At 42.1% G+C, this 20,697-nt stretch overlaps 1 protein-coding gene across 1 annotated transcript in view; it reads left to right on the plus strand.

Annotated features, from left to right (window-relative positions):
* LOC310784131 (myocyte-specific enhancer factor 2C-like) overlaps positions 1-8,113 on the plus strand; it is an 89,974-nt gene extending 81,861 nt beyond the window's left edge. Inside the window, exons 7-10 of the mRNA XM_083645118.1 lie at positions 2,899-3,071; positions 5,737-5,866; positions 6,534-6,669; positions 7,631-8,113. Of these exons, the coding sequence (XP_083501244.1) occupies positions 2,899-3,071; positions 5,737-5,866; positions 6,534-6,669; positions 7,631-7,976 (785 nt within the window). The 3' untranslated portion in view covers positions 7,977-8,113. The remainder of the gene's footprint in view (positions 1-2,898; positions 3,072-5,736; positions 5,867-6,533; positions 6,670-7,630) is intronic.
* The last annotated feature ends 12,584 nt before the right edge of the window (positions 8,114-20,697 follow it).

A 20,697-nucleotide genomic window follows, 5' to 3' on the forward strand; every position in this document is an offset into this window, starting at 1 on the left:
AGAGAGAGAGAATGGGAGAGAGAGAGAGAGAGAAAGAATGAAGGCTTGGAGGGGGCGGTCTTGTCAAACAGATGCATCTTGAGGCGTGCTATAGGTCGTAACCATGGAACTTATAGAGACAGTTTGCAATCCTTCAGCAATGACCTCAGGTGTCCCCCAGCCCTCCAAATAGCATGAAGTTGTTTATCTGAGTCTCAGATCAGATATCGCTCTCTATCTGTGAGCTTAATCCAGCAGCCAAACAGACTCCTGGCTGGGCTGTGTTAATTTTGGTACTTCCTGAGTCTAAACGGTCGACGCCAGCCTGCGTGCGAATTATAGCACAGAGGAGAAGAGTGAAGTGAACACTGGATATCATGCCTGACGCTGTTACACCTACAGCACTCGTAAACTCATAAGATCAGGCTGATCATCTTACTATGGTATCTGACTATAGAATGAAGGAAACTGTCCTTCTGTCTGAATCCATTCATCTCTGCAACGGGTCGGCCGATCGATCTGAGACGGCACATGGGCATTGAGCATTGGAATTAGCAGGAAGTGATGAAGGCTTTCCCCACCCCATTTCCCCAAATTTAAGCTGTTTATGAGCATTTTTCCTGCATTTACTGCAATTCTCCAAGCTCCGCCCACACTGTTTGATTGACAGGTAATGTGCGGGACGAGGCTCCACCCCCACTTTTTTATCGACTGGTGATGTGTGGGAAGAGGCTCTGCCCCCACTTTTTCATCGACTGGTGATGTGCGGGAAGAGGCTCCGCCCACACTGTGTTTTTGACTGATTGTGATAACACTGTTGACATTGTGACATCATCAGTGATGACATAAGCCCTTCAGAATAAAAAAGTGCAACAAGGACTGACGAAGCAGATTTTTCCATAGTCCAAAATTTAAGCGGTTTATTATTAGAATTTTTGGCAAGTCTGCCGCAGAGTTGTGCGCATCCCCAGCTATGAACTAGTGCTACAGAATAGAAGCAAAGACAATCATTTCATCCGCACTTTGCGGATACTACAACTAAGGTGGTGTTGTTGTTTTTTTTTACTTTGTGAGGGCATAAGGACTGGCCTATGCCACTCATGATCAGTCATCCAGCAGCTAATTGACTGGACTGTGACCGGCTCCACGGGTTGGAAATACACAGATGTCTGTTTAATTGTCTCCAAGATGGAGTCCATGTCATCGTGACCAAACTGTGTATTAATGTCTCTGTATGGCTATCGCTTTTTAGCATCTGTACAGAAACACTGACGTGCTTCCTGCAGGGTTATTTACTCAAATGTATGCACACGCTCGTGTGTGTGTGTGTGTGTGTGTGTGTGTGTGTGTGTGTGTGTGTGTGTGTGTGTGTGCGTGTGTGTGCAGTGCACGCTCACGTGTGTGTGTGTGTGTGTGTGTGTGCGTGAGTGTGTGCGTGCGTGTTTGTGGGTGAGTGAGTGAGTGAGTGAGCTCATTCATCTATCTCCACATGCACCCACTCCACCTCACAAAGGGCCAGCCAGGAGACTGAGGGAGCGGGAAGAGTGAAGAGGCAGCTGCCTCCTCTTCACTAATGTGAGATTGACACTGGAACCAAGAGGCTCCGATACAAGACACACACGTGCATCCATGCGCCTGGCCTGCGCACAAGCCGCCACGGAACATATCTCACAAAGTGTCTCAAGTCACACTGTGCTTATGTTAAATATACAAAGTGACATGCACACAGCAGAGCATACAATGGCACACAGAGTCCGTGTTGTTAACATCAGCTTACACAAGCACACACCACACACACACGCCAGCAGTCGCACACACAAGCACACACAAGCACACACCACACACACGCCAGCAGTCACACACACACACTGTTTTTCTCCTTTTCTGTCAGACGGCCTCATTTTCTCTCACCGCTAGCGGTCGTTTACTCTTCAGATTGTTCAAATTGAGCTTTCGAGACTTTTCATTTCCAAACAACAAAAACCTCGCTCTCAAATTAAACAAAGATCAGCAAGGGAAATTGCCCAGGAAGACATCTGCGACTCATTTTCCCCTGGAGTATATGATTAGGAAATTCATTTATGTCTAACGTATAATTCCTGCCCGTCTTTCAAGTGGGAACGTCCACACAGTGCCCTGTGTTCTACCCCTTGGAAGAAGGAAGGAGAAGTAGGGGGAAAAAACAGCCTGTGGGATTGGGTTAGAAACAAAGACTATGCTGCTTGCAAGAGGCTGCTCCACTCTCGGCTTTTTAATGATGTTGCGAGGATGTTGCCCCACTGCTTTTGAGTGAGGAGCGGGCGCTACACTTGGCCCTCCACAGCTCGGGGAATGCGGATCCGGTGGCAACCCCAAGGCAGGGTCTTTGTCTGGAGGAACCACACATGTGTTTAGCTCTGATGGCCAAATGATGGGTCCCATCTCTCTGTGGTCTCGCTACCCGTAATTAGATGTTTTTACACGATTCACTGGCTGTTGCCGGGTACATATAGCTTTAACTGACAGTACATATAGCTTTAACTGACAGTGACAGAGGCGGAGGGTGAGGTCCTCTCTGAAACAAGTGGATGCCTTCATTATATAAGGAAAAACCAGAAACAGTCGGTCCGTTGACTGTCTGCTCCACCATTTCGCGCTGTTCTCATGAGTCTGCGTGGACTGGTGGGCTAGTACAATCTCTGCCACTGAAAACCATTAGAGGAGATGGGAGAGAGACACTGACAAGGAAGACAGAGTGAAAACTGCTTCCTGTAGTTCTTAATTAGGCTACATCATCATGGAGAGTCGGATTTCCACTTGTTCAACTTTTGAAACATATTTGGCAATATGCAGAAATTTAATTGGTTCATACTGTGTAGATCATTCCAAGTATATAATATTTATCTGTCTGTCTGTCTTTCTCTCTTTCTGCTTTCTCAGGAAATGGCTATGGGAACCACCGTAATTCGCCCGGTCTGCTGGTCTCTCCAGGTGGCATGAACAAGAACATGCAGGCCAAGTCTCCCCCACCCATGAACCTGGGCATGAACAACCGCAAACCTGACCTCCGTGTGCTCATCCCGCCCGGCGCCAAGAACAACATGCCCTCCATCGTGAGTCACCTCCTCCTCATTCCTCCTTCTCCTACTGTAGGCTATATCTCCCTGTCTGCAGGTGTCTTCTCCTACTGTAGGGGTCTTCTCCTACTGTAGGCTATATCTCCCTGTCTGCAGGTGTCTTCTCCTACTGTAGGCTATATCTCCCTGTCTGCAGGGGTCTTCCCTATTGTAGGTTATATCTCCCTGTCTGCAGGGGTCTTCCCTATTGTAGGTTATATCTCCCTGTCTGCAGGGGTCTTCCCTATTGTAGGCTATATCTCCCTGTCTGCAGGGGTCTTCTCCTACTGTAGGCTATGTCTCCCTGTCTGCAGGGGTCTTCTCCTACTGTAGGCTATATCTCCCTGTCTGCAGGGGTCTTCTCCTACTGTAGGCTATATCTCCCTGTCTGCGGTGTCTTCTCCTACTGTAGGCTATATCTCCCTGTCTGCAGGGGTCTTCCCTGTAGGTTATATCTCCCTGTCTGCAGGGGTCTTCCCTATTGTAGGTTATATCTCCCTGTCTGCAGGGGTCTTCTCTACTGTAGGCTATATCTCCCTGTCTGCAGGGGTCTTCCCTGTAGGCTATATCTCCCTGTCTGCAGGGGTCTTCCCTACTGTAGGTTATATCTCCCTGTCTGCAGGGGTCTTCTCTACTGTAGGCTATATCTCCCTGTCTGCAGGGGTCTTCCCTGTAGGCTATATCTCCCTGTCTGCAGGGGTCTTCCCTACTGTAGGTTATATCTCCCTGTCTGCAGGGGTCTTCCCTGTAGGCTATATCTCCCTGTCTGCAGGGGTCTTCCCTACTGTAGGTTATATCTCTCTGTCTGCAGGGGTCTTCCCTGTAGGTTATATCTCTCTGTCTGCAGGGGTCTTCCCTGTAGGCTATATCTCCCTGTCTGCAGGGGTCTTCTCCTACTGTAGGCTATATCTCCCTGTCTGCAGGGGTCTTCCCTACTGTAGGCTATATCTCCCTGTCTGCAGGGGTCTTCCCTACTGTAGGTTATATCTCTCTGTCTGCAGGGGTCTTCCCTGTAGGTTATATCTCTCTGTCTGCAGGGGTCTTCCCTGTAGGTTATATCTCTCTGTCTGCAGGGGTCTTCCCTGTAGGCTATGTCTCCCTGTCTGCAGGGGTCTTCTCCTACTGTAGGCTATATCTCCCTGTCTGCAGGGGTCTTCTCCTATTGTAGGCTATATCTCCCTGTCTGCAGGGGTCTTCTCCTACTGTAGGCTATATCTCCCTGTCTGCAGGGGTCTTCCCTACTGTAGGCTATATCTCCCTGTCTGCAGGGGTCTTCCCTACTGTAGGCTATATCTCCCTGTCTGCAGGGGTCTTCCCTACTGTAGGCTATATCTCCCTGTCTATTTTCACCTGTTTGTTTGCTATTGTTTATTTGCTTTCATCTCTTAATATCAGCTATGGGGTTGATGAGGTTATGTTTAGTGATGAGCTTGATTTGAGATGAATGGCATTTTTGTTCTTATCTCCCATTCCTCTGTAGCTTAATTCAGATTTTACATTTGGCCAAAGTCTGATATCCGGGTGTACGCGTGATGCTGTCTATACTGTACTGTAATACCCAATGTATTTCTTCCTCTTTTGTCTTTATAATAAGGTGTGATAAGTTAGTGTAGCAGCATCCTCAGCATCCCGTTTGTGTTGGCTCAAGCCTATAGCATCTCCATCTCTAGATCCACACCCAGCCGCCACTTCTACTTGCACACTCACACTCACTGATTTGTCACCGTCCCCCTTTTAATGCCCTCAGTCTGAGGATATCGATCTGCTATTGGTAAGTCAGACTGCCACTCAAATTTAGAAATCAAAACAAATGACCCTAATTGCACCCTAAAAACATTATCCGCAAACCTTACATGTATAATCAGAGACTAGTTAGGATGAGAATAGTACGGCGTGTAGCACTGAGAGCATTGCAGTCGCCTGAGTAAAAGAAACTTTGATTTACATGCAGCGGTTGTCTCTCAGTAACAAGGTTTTTACAGCGAGCTCCGACAGTTTGAGAAAAGTAGTCCTGGGTAACTTTCACCTTCATAGTTGCTGAGTGTGCTGGAGGCCCCAATGTCACCTCAGAGGACATTTTGCGAGGACACATAGTGCCATCCAGTGGTGTGTCAGAGTAACAGCAGCCTGGCCTCTTTTCCATCTTTCCCCTCGTATGTATCTTCTCCTCCTCCCTCCTGCCTTCCTCTTATCTCTCTCTCTCTCTGAGACTGGAGCGTTGCAAAGCACTCCAGCCGCAGCTTCTATTACTCAGAATGTAGAAATGAAAGGCAACAAACGAGTACACTTTCATATGGCATCAAACCTCCACCATGTTCTGCCAAACCCTCCCCTCTGCCACAGTAAAGTGCCTCTCCCTTGCCGTCGCTACCCTGCGTTGCCGTGGAGACCGATGGTGTTACTATAGCGACAGTGGGCCCTCGGAAAGGGTGGTAAATGATAGGGTTGGCAGGGTTCAGCCGTGCCGCATGTCAAGTGATTAATTTCCCCAGAAGCTGGCATCACATTCATTCTCTTAGCATCTGTGGAGGGAAAGAAACGAACGAAATACAAAAAACACCAACTTTCTTATTTTATTGTTGTTGTTTTTTATGCGTTTGTTTATTTATTTTTGTCTGGATCTCAAGCTTCTCTCCTCTCTGTCGCTCTCTGTCTGCCACAGAACCAGAGAATAAACAACTCTCAGTCTGCTCAGTCATTGGCCACCCCAGTGGTATCAGTAGCAACGCCCACTCTACCAGGACAAGGCATGGGCGGCTACCCATCTGCCCTCTCTACTTCCTATGGTACCGGTACGTACCAGGGCTTCTATTGTACATTATGTTCTCCACACATTTTATTCATGTGTTGGATTTTCATTTGTCCACTAACACAGGCTCAATGTTACATTCACACTGGAATTGATTTTATCTGCAATATGTTTTAGATAGAATGTTATCTTGTTTCTTACCCAACAATATTCTTGGAGACCATAATTGTTTTAGAGACCTTGCATCAGTGAAAATGATCATTTGATCAGTTTGTAATTGATGTGTAGGTCGGTTGTATCTGAAACCTTGACTTTACCATTTACAAGTGTTATACAGTAATCTAACAGCAGAGGGCGCCATTGTCACACACGTATCCCTCAGCACACCCACTGACACAGAACACAGTCATGCAATTGGATATAATGGCACCCATGGACTAGCCTGGGTAAACCCAGCCTCCATGTGACCTCTATCTATGTGCTATAAGTCACAAGACTTGTGATTGATAGCACATAGATAGAGGTCACGTGGAGGCTGGGTTTACCCAGGCTACCTATAAACACCAAGTTGCAAATTATTTTAAATCATTTTAATCCTCATTTTACAACAACAATTATCAGAGATGTATTCTCTTTGCAGACCTGTTTGATCTGATGTGAAGCACCTCTAAGTGGCCTCCTCTCTCTTCTTTATGTGTTTGAATACACAGAGTATTCCCTGAACAGTGCAGACCTGTCCTCCCTGACTGGCTTCAACAGTGGCAGCTCCCTTCACCTTGGCTCCATGAGTGGGTGGCAACAGCAACACCTCCAGAACATGCAGCATTCAGCCCTTGGCCAGCTAGGGTGAGTGAATTCAACTCACCTGTGTTGTGTTGTGTTGTGTTGTGTTGTGTTGTGTTGTGTTGTGTTGTGTTGTGTTGTGTTGTAATGCATACAGAAGTTCTCACATTACTTTGACAATATTGCATAAACATAAGCAACCTGTTCTGCCCAGAAACACAGATTCCTCCATAAACAAGAAACAAGGGATACATGACAATGATATTGTAGATCGATTACCTGCTGAAAATTGGTTGCATGAGACTTTTTTTACTGATGCTCCACACTCAGAGGCCTAAGCATTCCTCACTGTTGTCTGCCTTCACTTAGGGCTGGGCAATATATCAATATTATATTGATATCATGATATGAGACTATAGATATCGTCTTAGATTTTGAATATGGTAATATCCTGATATGGCAAAAGTGTTATCTTTTACAGTAAAGTAAAACTTAACAAACTGTTCCAGCTGTTCAATTATTTGGCTTTACCCACTTAGTCATTATATCCACATTACTTATGATTATTTATCAAAAATCTCATTGTGTAAATATTTTGTGAAAGCACTAGTAGATCATGCCTATGATATTGTCGCAATATCGATATCAAGGTATTTTGTCAAAAAATATTTGATTTTGTCTATATCGCCCAGCCCTTCACTTAGCAAGGCCAAACACAAACAGGCACCTTTCTGTTTTCATGTGATATACACTGTGTGTGTGTGTGTGTGTGTGTGTGTGTGTGTGTGTGTGTGTGTGTGTGTGTGTGTGTGTGTGTGTGTGTGTGTGTGTGTGTGTGTGTGTGTGTGTGTGTGTGTGTGTGTGTGTGTGTGTGTGTGTGTGTGTGTGTGTGACTGTGTCTGTGTCTGTGTCTGTGTCTGTGTGTACACACGTGCATGCATGCATGTTTGAGTGTGACACAATGACTTCAAAATCACTCGGTTTCTTCCTCTGTAACACCTTGCGTTTCCTTTCCTTCCTACAGAAATTGCTCTAACTCTCACTTATGTCAGGGTTCAAATCTCTCCCTGCCCTCTACTCAAAGCCTGCACATCAAGTCCGAACCTGTCTCTCCTCCTAGAGATCGCACCAGCAACACACCGGGGGGCTACGGCGGCGGAATGCCGTCCCAGAACCCCTCGTCCCGCCAGGACTCGGGGCGCTCCCCGGTGGACAGCCTGAGCAGTTGCAGCAGCTCCCACGAGGGCAGCGACCGTGACGAGCACAGGAACGAGTTCCACTCACCTCTGGGACTGGTCCGGCCCGCCCTGGACGAGCGCGAGAGCCCTTCCATCAAACGGGTGCGCCTGTCAGAGGGATGGGCCACATGATAGCTCTCTGCTCTCCCTGAGCCCCCAACACGCAGCGTTACCATGCCCCCGAGTCAAGCTCCTCCTCTTCCTCCTCTCACTCGATATCACGAGTCACTCACCACCCGACCCCGCCCACAGCCTCTCTCCTTTTATCTCTTTATCGCTGAAGGAAAGAAGAGGGACAGCCCTTTTCTCAGATCTATTTGTAATGTTTATTTTTCCTTGATTTTCTCTCTTTTTTTTTTCTTTTTTTTTTTTTTTTTTTTGCTGAGTGTGTGTGCTATACATATTGACGTTATATAAACCAGTGGGGGTGTTGTAATGGGGGTTTGGGAGGGTGGGTGTTGGTTGGGATGGGATCAGGGGCTTTTTTTGTTGGGGAATTATGCATAAATTGTATTGTGTGTGGATAAAAAGAATCACGTATGCATATATCTTTACACGTGTGTGTATGTGTACATATATGCATATCAACAAATAAACAAAAAAAGTCAGGTACTCTGTTTCGTAAAAAGTACTTACAATTTGCCTCAGCGATATATCAGTGACTATAGAGACAAGAAAACATGAACATGAGAGTGAGCGCGTCGAGTGGAAAACACCTTAGCACTTGAGTTGGACAACCAATACATGTGTACAGTGTCAGTTTCATCGCTATATACCTTCTCTGCAGTTCTCCCTTGCAAAAATGTGTGTTAACATTAGATGATGTCATGTTGCAGGTTCAACGTATTTATGTAAATAGAGGGTCAAGGGGGGAAGGGCGGGGGTCAAAAGTTGCCAGACATTACAAGATTTATTTACTCACTAAATGAAAAGCTATTATGCAACATTTGAAGGATTGTACAGGTAAACAGGCAGACCCGATAGACATGTGGAACCTTTGATGATTTTAGCGCTCCTCTTCAAGAACGGAGCAGCAGCGAGGACCACCCTTTGATCTAAGAGCTACATTAGTGTAATCGAGAAAACTCTGGGTCTTGTATTAACTATTCAGTATTAATAAACAAACAAAAAAAACGAAAAATAAAAAACAATTGTACGATACACTTGCTTATATTTTCATATGAAAGGAATACAATGCAAAGCATTTTTGTGGCTTTTTGTAGTTTCTATAAGCCAGAATGTGTTTTTTGATAGCTTTGCTAATAAGAGATGGATAGTTCAACCAGAAGTGAAATGACAGGGCTTTGAAGCCCTAAGCCATGAAAACAGACTGAGATCCAATGCTTTGCTGAACTGTTTTATCTTTGTAGAGGTTTGTTTTTAAACGTGTATTTCTAATTATATATAATAATGGTAATATTAAGAATCTTTAAAAAAAATCTGTGAAATTAACATGCTTGTGTATAGCTTTCTAATATATAAATATATATAATAATGTTTTTTTGTTGGTTTCTTAGTGGAGTTTCTATGTGCAGTTGCACATACCGTCTGGTTTGTTTGATTTGAGCTCTGAACAGTGCTGTTGGGGTTTGTATTTAGTCTAACCTTAAAAACCAGCTGGAAAGCATTGCCGGGCTTTGTGTAAATGAAGAGAGACAGGCCTACATGCTGAAAAACAACCTGCTATTGGAAAATGTCTCGAGAGTGGAACTGGGGATGACACAGAAATAAATGTTGACACATTAAGTACATGATTGATGAGGAAGTAACAATCCATGTTAAGATACATTTACATGTATCAGATATTGCATTTTTTAAGCTTAATTATCTTCTTTGATGTGGTTTATCCCATGAAGCATGATTTTTTCTTTCCTTTTTTTTTTTACACCTCAAATCTTCACCACAACCTTTACTTGTGTTCAGGATGTTGCACAAGTCCAGATTGAAATGTACACCGTGTTTGTTTGGAATCATATTTATGGCAGATAAGTGCATTGCTGATAATTATCCCAGATCATTTGAAAGCCTGATTGGATTCTGCGTCATCTTGTGACTCCTCATGTTCCATTCTTCAGAACAGTGTTCCACTTATTTTACTAAAAGTCACTGACAGTTCAAAGAAAGATACTGAAGGAAAAAATTGGTCTTGCTGGTATGGGAGAAGCACAATTGTTTATTTTAGATAAATAGCTGTTTTGATTTCCTCTTTTTTAAACAATGAGACTAGCCACATATCTCTCTGCCTCCCACTCCCGTATCTGCTGTCACTTAAGTGTTATGGTATTTCTATGTGCATATTTCATGCAGGTTCACTATGTTGTTACTGTATACAGTCTGTGTAGTCAAACAGGGGCAGAGCCTCTAACAGTGTTTTTCTCTTTTATTTTTTAATTCAATACAAAAGGTTGAGGAAAAAAGAACACGATATTTCAGGCAGCATATGTGTGGAGAAACCAAAGCCAGTGGCATTTCTGTGTTGTAAACTCAACTTTTATTTTCACATTCATTTATGGTTATTTGCAAGCATTGAAACAAAACAATAAAAGAATTTGCTCAAATGTACAGTTGGTTTCACATTTCAATTTGAATTGGTCACATACATGTAGCTTTAGACATCGAACTGTATAAATGCCAATACCAACCTGAATGATTTATCTGTTTTGTTGGTCATCCATCTCCCTGTGTGTTGCATTGAAAAGGATACAGTTACATGCAAAAGATTTGTGATCTGCTCAACTTAATCAACAGAATCACTCAGGACTGATCATGTGAAAAGCATGCTTGTTGTCCACTTGATCAAAGCACATTACACACTAATTATTGTGCTATAGGTCACTGATTGATTTGAAATAATGCCAACATGTCCCATTTGCTAGTGTGCTTTAGTTTTAATATTTTAACCAAAGACATGGAGCAAACTTGTCTTTCTATCAAATATTATTTTTTGTTTGTGTGTTTTTCTTTTGTTTGTTTTGTTTTAAATTTAAAGCCATTGTTTTTGCATCATCTGTTGATCAGTTGTTATTTGTCATTCTTATAATAGTCTGAATCTTGGTACCTCAAGATTGACCCAAGCAGTACCTCAGCTAATGTTTTGATGAGTCACTTGCAGTGCAAAGGGGAGACCAGACACCTGTACAGCCATGTGTAATAACATACCATTTGCTTAAGGTCCCTGCATTCACACGGGACTCTTTGTTGCTCCACCTTGTTTGTGGTTTATTTAAGTTGTATCCATAAGTTGAAATAGGGGAAAAAATAGTAATACCTTAAATTGCTTAAAAAGTCAGTCTGTAGAATCAATTGTAGCTTGTATAAACCTAAAATTGGGGGAAGTTTGGAGTTAATGTTTTTTGGAACGCAAGAGCGGCTTTCAGCGGCATAAGCTGGCCTTTGTCGCCACTTGAGACTATAAGATGTTATTAAATTAAATCCACATCTCTGTAACTCAAGGGACTTGATTCAGCTGTATGAAAACGTATGGGGATATGATAAAAGTCTCCTCTGCTGGAGGGAAAGGTTATTTGTATTTTGCAGAGATTTCAGTAAAGTTACTGGCTTTCTTAGTTACCCTGATGTGACTTGGTGTGATTTCATTGTGTTTGACCTGTTTCCTGCATGCATCTCAAAACAATGGTCACTTTCATATTTTGCAGGCTCAAAAACAAATAATTTCTTTTGAATATTTGCCATAAAAGAAAGGCCAAATCAGTGAATGGTGCCATATAAACTACAGTTTAAGACTATATGGATTGCATGACATTGAAATAATGACAGTGCATCATCTCTACATTTGTTTCTTTCCACTTACATTAAAACAAACATGGTATCATATCATAAGTATTCATACTGCAGACATTTATTTGACATTTAAAGCCTATGTTTATCTCACTTAACATTATAGTGGCATCATCTCTCCCAGTTATGCATAATGATAGACATTGCACATGAATCTTGAAGGAGAATTCACAGTGAAATACATCTTAATAAACAATGCAAACACAGTGATCGGTTCCTATCAGAAATATATGACACCCTCCCAGAACACAAAATATTATCGAGCTTATTCTTATTTATATATATATATATATTGACTCAAACCCAGATTTTTAAAAATCATTAACCTATATGGTTTCATAACATTGTAATAATCAAATATGAATGTTTGATACAAAGAAAATGTACTAATACTTTGTAATAAACACAAGAACTCAAGAGACAAGAGTATATCTACCTCATGGTAAAAAGTGAAACTTTTTTCCTGACTTTGAAAATACCAGTAATACCGTACAAAGTTATAACTAGATAATGATGGTGTTATTACAACACGTTGCTATAGCAACACGCAAAATCCCCGACAGTTTATAATAGTTAATAATAATAATAATAATAATAATAATAATAATAATAATAATAAATAAAAACTATGTTATTATTATTATAATATTAAATATTAGAGGGACTTAGGCTAGACTCAGGTACTCATTTTCAATTGTGTGTTGTTGTTGTTGTTGTTGTTTGGGGGGGAGTCATTATAAAAGTATAATATCATTAAAGGGGACATATTTCTGTGGTATTTATATAACGTCCATCTATTTTATATTATTATTATTTTCGTTAGGCATGATGTGTTTTGGAAGGCGATCACCCAACGGTGCTTTTCAGATTGTCCCTGCACCGGCGGAGGGCCTACCTACCCGATTGACTTCTCACTGTACAAACTGACCTTGAAGAGAAGAAGCCAAGCTGTTAAATGAGTTCAACTTGGACAGAAGGATTTACATGGAGGGATGAAGAGGTGTATTATGAATTATGACGAAGAAAGTTTTAGTTTGATGTGAGTACCTGCAGGCCTATAAGTCAGGAATCTTTCCTTCATACTGTCAAATTTAATTGCATCCTTCTGTGATAATTTACACATCTTTCTTAAACCAGAAATGCAATAGAATTGTTTCAAAAATAACTGAATCCCGTTTCCATTGAAATTAGTTGTGGATTTAGCCTAAAGAATTGTATACCCTTTATGCTATGTTAAATTTTCCATCTGAAATACTATGACTCCTACATCTGGCCCTAAGGAATAAATACAGCGATTTGTCAGCACTCAGTAGCCATTTACTAAACTGAAGTTGAGTCGATTTGCCCATTATGTATGCAACAAGCAGCAGATAGAAATCAAACTAAATGTGGTAGAGCGAAACATGAATCGATATTTAGTGTTTGTTGTGGATTTTATGTTAATAAAAAGACTTCTAACAAAAATTAGATTATTCGGACAGTGCGTAGGCCTATTTGATCTCGGATCTAAACAACAAACCCTCATCACTCACAATGTATTGAATATAGCCTACTAAATCGAGGGTATTGAATTCATAATATCGAGAATATCCTTTGGCCAGTCCCACTTCACTGATTGGCTGAGGCTGTTCACGTCCTGTGAACAATCATTCTATTCCAATAATATTTTCAGCGGCTTTAATAGTGAATAGCAGTGAGTTAAGGCTCATATTGGTGGTGTAGCTATATATGAGCTATATAGGTCCCTCCCCCTCCGTCCCCTGATATGCAAAGCGCTTTGAGTATCTAAGGCGCTATATGGTATATTTAAATCAAATCAATTATCATTCATTATTAATTATTATATTGTAGATAATATAGCCTATATTTTGTATATCCTATATGGAATCACTATATTCCTATACGGCTTTTTCGTAAGGGTTAATAAAGCAATAGGCTACTCGATTGAAGTGGGGTCACTCCACTGCTTCATCCTACATTTAGTTAATGTGAATGTTTAATTCCAGTATGGGGCAGGCGGCAAAGCCTGATATGATTTTTATAAGTCACTGCAGGCACAATATCATTTTAGCTGTCAGAAGAAAAAAACATTATCGATACATCTATATTTAGACTGTCTCAAATTGGTCATTATGGTAAGCCACCTCGCCATTATCTGACCGTCTGACAAACATCTAACGGAGCTGGAGGCAGTGTGGCAAAACCAAAACCAACCGAAAAAGTAATTAACCACTGGCAAATTAAATATTCCCTCGATCTACTGTATATGCGGGCTGTGCATGAGCATAGCAGGCCTACAGGCCTATCCCCTGTAAAGAAAAATCGATTATTACAAAAATAATAAAATAAAAAGGGACATGTTAGCAATAGCAATAGCCTATAGGCTATAGCGTTTTGATGATGCATATACCTCAGCAATAACGATGTGTTTAGCTATACTATAAATAATAACCATGGCGCGCATTTGGAATTTCTATGCAATGAATGCAATAATGAATTACTGCATAAGTTGCATATTCCCGACTGCAGCAATTTGCGATTTCAATGAGTTACTTAACCTAATTTAAGTCTGTGAAACTTTCAGAGGGCTGAGAGGTTTCATCTACTGACCGCCGAGGCATGGGCACCATTCATAATTTGCATTCTCAAAAAGCGCCACTAGATGTCAGCATTTCTTCATCTAGCCGGAAACCACCCACACCCTTCCTCACCCTCATCCTCTCCTCACACTCCAAGGCCATTCAGATGAGACGACCAAACCTAAAAAATCACTCACTCTCCCATCTTCTGTCTGCTGAATGTCAATCATAGCATTTCGCCCTCATCATTTAGCTAATTGATGTGAAATCCACCAAGATCCAACGGGAAAGCCTGATGGAACATGGAATAGTCTCGAAATAAATGTACATAATAAAAACAAAAGCAACCACTGCAGCATAATAATTATTATTATTATTATAATTATTATTATTTTATTATTATTATTGTTGTTGTTGTTTTACAAACACACATGCTTATGAAATACACATGATTTTCTTATTGTTGCTAACTATATCATGTAGCTAAAGAAAAAATAAATACATAAAAATTAACCAGATAAAACTATTCAGTAGGTTACTCGATAGAGAACACAATATCAAAACCTTTAAACTGGAATATCTTTTTTTTTTTACTGTAAAATATATATTGCTCAATCTAGATGTTGCTTCATTAAATCAAATCGTTGCTTCTATTGAAACGATCCACGCCTGTAGACCTTCCCTAACTGTAGGCCATAATACTGTATAATAATGACAACGATATAGCCTATATTTTGTGTGAAAATGAAAACTGATTGCATTCTTCTGAAAAACAAATTTATTTGTTTAGGCTATTTTGCTTGCCTGGTTTTATCAATCAATGTGTATAGCCTAACTGTTATACAGTGAAATAGCCACACCCGTGTATCAGTAAAATGCTGTTAGGCTAACGAGTGGTGTAACCCATTAAGCCTTATTAAATTTCAGTAACAATAGGCCTACTTAAACCAATGAAAAACATGGGCATGACTTTTGTTAGCACGCCCAGATCAAGATCAACTCGAAGTTGAATTCCCCCGACTCTCTCTCTCATCATAATTCGTCCTCCCATAAGCTTGAGAAACAGCAGCAAAAAAAGAAAGAAAGAAAGAAAGAAAGAAAGAAAGAAAGAAAGAAAGAAAGAAAGAAAGAAAGAAAGAAAGAATTAGCACTGATTTGATTTTTAGCTGGGGATGACTGGTGACATGGCACGTGTGGACGTTGGTTTCCACTTTCCACTAATCAGTGCAGTGCGTTTTATCTCGATTTTTGAAGGTAAGAGGATGCAACCATCAGTTTTTGGGAGGGGTAACGAAAAGCATGAGGCAGGTCAATTTCCTTTTAAAACGAGTAAGCTGTTAAAATAACATTTCTTAGGAGTAGAACGAGCCCAACAGTCAGTGCGTCAAGATGAGGCATGCATGCTGTCTGCATATCTTTACGCGCGGGAGGCCCGTCTGGTCTGACCACTTCAGTTCAGGAGCAAGGTTCACATGACGAGGAGAGGAGAGGAGCCTATAGGGACTGCAGCATCTGCGTTGGCTTCTGCCGTCAAGTTTGCCCGCCTGCAAAACGTCCTATACCAACTTGATTGAGAGATGACACGCCACAAACCCCGGCCACCACCGACAGCAGTAACAGAATTGGATTGTATTAATTGAAGGTAAGTTCCAATTAAGCCTGCTTTGTAGCCTAACATATCACCAAGCACGCATTAATGCAATTTCCTGAATGGCGAAATAAATGACAAAGTCCAGATATTGTTTAGGTTATGTAAATACCGTATATAGGCTACTATAAGCCAATTAGCTAATCAATTTTGACATCCCCAGGTACGCCGTGTCCGTGTGTGCGTGCCCGCGCTCGTCCTCGGCATCACTGCGCGCGTGCACGAACGCCAAGGAGACAGCTTGTGCTATTGTAAATGTCAGCGCTGCGTCAATGGATTTCTACTGCACAAACTGGCCATGAGACTTTTTTGTTCCTATTTTTTCCACGCAGCGCTGAAAGAAATAGGCTATGACTATGAGACAGCCGTGATCTTGAACTTGCTACCTCCCCAGTACTCTGAATCTATTACATTGTTTGCCCACTAGAGACCTCTTTGTCCATGCATGCTGTAGCCCCTATTTGAAAAGCTGCATCCATTTACATGACTGAGATTATAAACTGCATCTATTCTAGACTATAGAGACCACGATGTCGCCGATATCATGTGTCACTGTAGACAATATTTCATTACCCTATCATTTGAATATATAGTCTGAAATGTGGCTAATAAATCTCCTCGACCCAGCTGGCTGTACTACACAAGGCGTTGCATCTATCTGCATCCCAAAGCACGTAAAAGTAGGACGAAATAAACAGTGAGCGAGAAGTAGGCTATGTAATGCAAATATATCCACTGAATATGCATCAATATTAAAAAATAATACGCACACCAGAGCCAACAGCGGCGGAGCATTGAGAATGGCGGAGCGGGTCGTCTCATTACGCATGGGCGGTTTTCCACGCAGGAGCCACGGTTCCCCTTCTCTTCATGTCTCCAGTCTCCCTTCTGCCCCGTTCACTAACGGAGCCTCTTGGAAAAACAAACGAGAATGCGTTGGCTTTCAAAACGGCAATCAAACACCCAGGACTGGGGGGAAATTACTCCGACTGCGGCCAGGCGGACTAGCTAGTAAGCGGGATTTGCATATTTTGGTGCGCTAATTGCCTTGATGTATTTAAATATGGCTGCACGTAGCTGATATGCTTGTCTACGTCATTGAACGTGCCCTCGCTGTTAAACGTGAATCCCGTTGAGTCTAATGGATACGCCTGCAATTAGGCAAAGGAGGAGGGTGGGGGGATAATATGAGAGAGGATGCTTTGCCTCCGAGTTTGCTGTCTTTTCAAAGTCACATGATTTTTTTTTCTTGGATACCTTTGCAATGATATATTGAAAAATATATATAGGCTATTTAAATCACATTTAACAATTGTTTCAAATTAAAAGGGGGGGAGGGCAATGCTATAAAAAGCATGTTTGCGCAAAGAGAGAGGGGTGGTATTCTAGAAGCATTCCGACTGGTATGAAGTCTGGAAATATAATAGGTTATTCTCTCTCTCTCTCCCTCTCTCTCTCTCTCACGCACGCACGCACGCACGCACGCACGCACGCACGCACGCACGCACACACACACACACACACACACACACACACACACACACACACACACACACACACACACACACACACACACACACACACACACACACACACACACACGTATGTCATCACCAAGATAATTATACCCCCCCTAAAGTTAAAAAAAAAATCTCTTGTTCCTTGAATCTTTTAGCTTCACTGTGCAGCATGATGTCTGTGCAGAGTTTGACACAGAAGGCTGTTTTCACAATCGTCTGCTGAAAGTGGAAAGTTTCTCTGAGATCACTGAAAAGGCCATTTTCAAAGCATGATTCGTGACATAACGAATAGCCATGCAATCCCAGTAACCCACAGTATTCAGCAGTTAGTGCCCTTGTTTGTATGATGTGATTGGCTAGATATGTTCTAGATCAGCCTGATTGGTTGCTTTGGCATTTTTAATGAGGCAGAAGGAGGGGAAGTTATTTTAAGGATTTTAACTATATAATTTAACATAATTTTATATATATCTTAAGACGTGACTGTGTGTGGTCTTTAAGAAAAGACACGAGCTATACGGTATGGTCTATAGGCCTACTGACAAGTAGGTCACCTCATTAACTTTATTTGTGAAAGATTTCTCTGTCCCATTCTCTCTCTAGCTCTAGGCTAGCGTGTGTGTGTGTGTGTGTGTGTGTGTGTGTGTGTGTGTGTGTGTGTGTGTGTGTGTGTGTGTGTGTGTGTATGTGTGTGCGTGCGTGCGTGCGTGCGTGTGTGTGTGCGTGTGTGTGCGTGCGTGCAGTGAGCGCGTTGAAACACGCGTCTGTGTGCTAATCTTGGATTAGGCCTACCTATAGTGGGAGAAAGGTGAATCTAGTCAGAATAGGCCTAGGTCTACTGTAGCAGATCAAAACATGTTGAGTGAAGTTTAAAGTGGTGTGTTTTCCACAAAGACTTCCTTTTATAGTATTGACCTCATTTCTTAAGTTGGGGGAATTGCGTGTAGCAAATAATTTCCACTCTTGTCTGGAAGCCCGGCAAATGCGTTCCGTTTGTCAAAGCGTGTTAGCGAAGCGCCTGTGCAGCAAATTCATTACCGCCCAACTGCGAGGAGGGCTCCCTCCGTAACCTGGTCTGGGAAAGGGAGGGAGAGGTCCACGCCAGACCGCGGAACAATGCCTCCTCAGTTCGTGCCTGCAACAAAAGAGCCGAGGGAACTTGTTTGAATTTCAGAGCACGTCCTCTCCTCACACAGAAGGATGGACTTTACATCCCCTCCCCTTCCTCGCCCCTCATCATCATCATCATCATCGCCACCACCCCCGCCCTCCTCATCCCCACCAGCAGAAAAAAAGAAAAAGAAAAAAAAAACTTGCACACTCTGAGAGCTCAAAGCATGCACTTTTCTATTTGGTGCTTGTAGACGTTATGGGAAAGTTGTCTCCCTCTACATCTCTCTCCCTCTCTCCTCATCCCTCCCTCCCTCCCTGCTCGTTCTCTCCGTCTATCATGTGCTCTGGATATGCTCAATGCTTTGCACATAACAGCTGAAGCACGCCTAATGCAGGGCTACTTTGTGTTAGCGGCAATTTTAAAGTGATATGGCACCCCCCAAAATACGGCTGGGATATTTGGAGGGGAAACCTAGGCTACACATCACGGACCCCGCCTGAACGCCGCTCTTCTTCTTCATGGGACGATTTCTGATCGATTGCAGTGACTGCTTCACCTGTAGGAAGTAAGTGCAACTTTTGTGCCCATCGTAATAGGCTGCGTAAAGGCAAGTGTGTGCGTAAATGTTAGGCTAGTGTGCGTAAAGGTGGAAGCTATACCCTCAAGAGAGAATCAAGTGTTTTTTGTTTTTTTGTTTTTAAGAGCTGATATGGACCGATGATTGGCGATGGGCTTAGTTTGTGAAGTGTGTGATACACTCTTTGGAATTAAGGGCGTACTGATTAGACCCCTTGGCCCCTCGTACAGCAACTTTGACAATTAACAGGCATTTATTTCAATTCTACCGGAGATGTGATGAAAGCATACTAATAGGCCTATAGGCTATAGTGGTTAGTCGTTGCTGTTGTGCACAGTGGCCAACGCCTCACACTGGACTATATGCCCTTTCAATTAGCCTAAATTCACCTTTGAGTACTCGGCTTTATTCCCATAATACAAAGCAGTGGCTGTGGTTAGCCCATCTGCTTTTGTCTCTTTAGTGTAAAAAATATCATCTTGTTGAAACTGAGATGAGATGCTGACTGAATGGCTCATTCATATGACTAAAATATTTCAATGCCGCTGAGACGGCCAATCTGTAACCTGAGTTCGTATGGACTCGATGCACTGTGAGAAATGGTGTGCATTCGGGGAGAGAGATCATGTTTAAGGGAAATGGAGAAAAATAAGAGCAGACTAATTTAAACAAAGTGACTCGTTAGTAGTTCACAGTTGGTTATTCACAGTTATGAGCACATTATCAAACATTTGTTTTAGTTTTAGTCTTAGTTTTTTTTCTCTCCAGAAAGCAAGTCGAGACGTTATGCTGAAACAGATGAAGTATAAACCGTGACAGACAATGAGTAACAGTGTCATCAAAACTATCACACCAGGTCTGAAAACTAAAAAAAAGTTCAATGTATGTTTATATGTTTTTATTCGGTGTTGCACTTTGCTTTACGCACGAAAAGCACCATACTTGGACAATAAAGAGTCATATATGAACAGGATTACACCCATCAGATAGCTTGTCACCACCATTAACGTCCAAAGAAATAGGTTAATATGACTTAAAAAGGAACTGTAGGACCGGCTGTAAAATGAAAAGATCTGTTTTAAAGCATGGTCTCAGTGTTGGAGGCCTACTGTGAAGCCTACTTTCGAGTAGGCCTACAGTGTCCTAATGAGTGTTGATCTGTGAATGATATCAAGTTGATACAGTAGCCTACAGTAGGCCTATCCACCATTCAGATTTTAATCAAGGGGAGACAATTTGCCAAGATGATAAACCAGCTTTAAAGAGCTGGAAACATGCTCTATAATAAGTAAAACACGTGAGCGTAATGTGTGTAATATGTGCGTAATATGTGCGTAATATGTGCCTATAGGCCTACTTGGTTGTTCGTATTTATAGAGGTGACATTTGGTCATTTAGGCCACTGGCTTGTTTCATGTGTTGCCCTGAATATATTCGTGTTGGATGATGTATATTGGGGATAATGATGCAAGAGCAATATGCTTATGACCATTACAGCACAAAGTGATGCACGAAGTTATCCCTATTCGGTCATGAAATGCACACAGGCCATGTGAATCTTATTTTGCTCATTAAAACACCTTCACTCTGCCCATCCCATCGACGACATGAGAGGAA

This window comes from Poromitra crassiceps, assembly GCF_964638095.1.
Source record: "Poromitra crassiceps genome assembly, chromosome: 10".
Classification (NCBI taxonomy): domain Eukaryota; kingdom Metazoa; phylum Chordata; class Actinopteri; order Beryciformes; family Melamphaidae; genus Poromitra; species Poromitra crassiceps.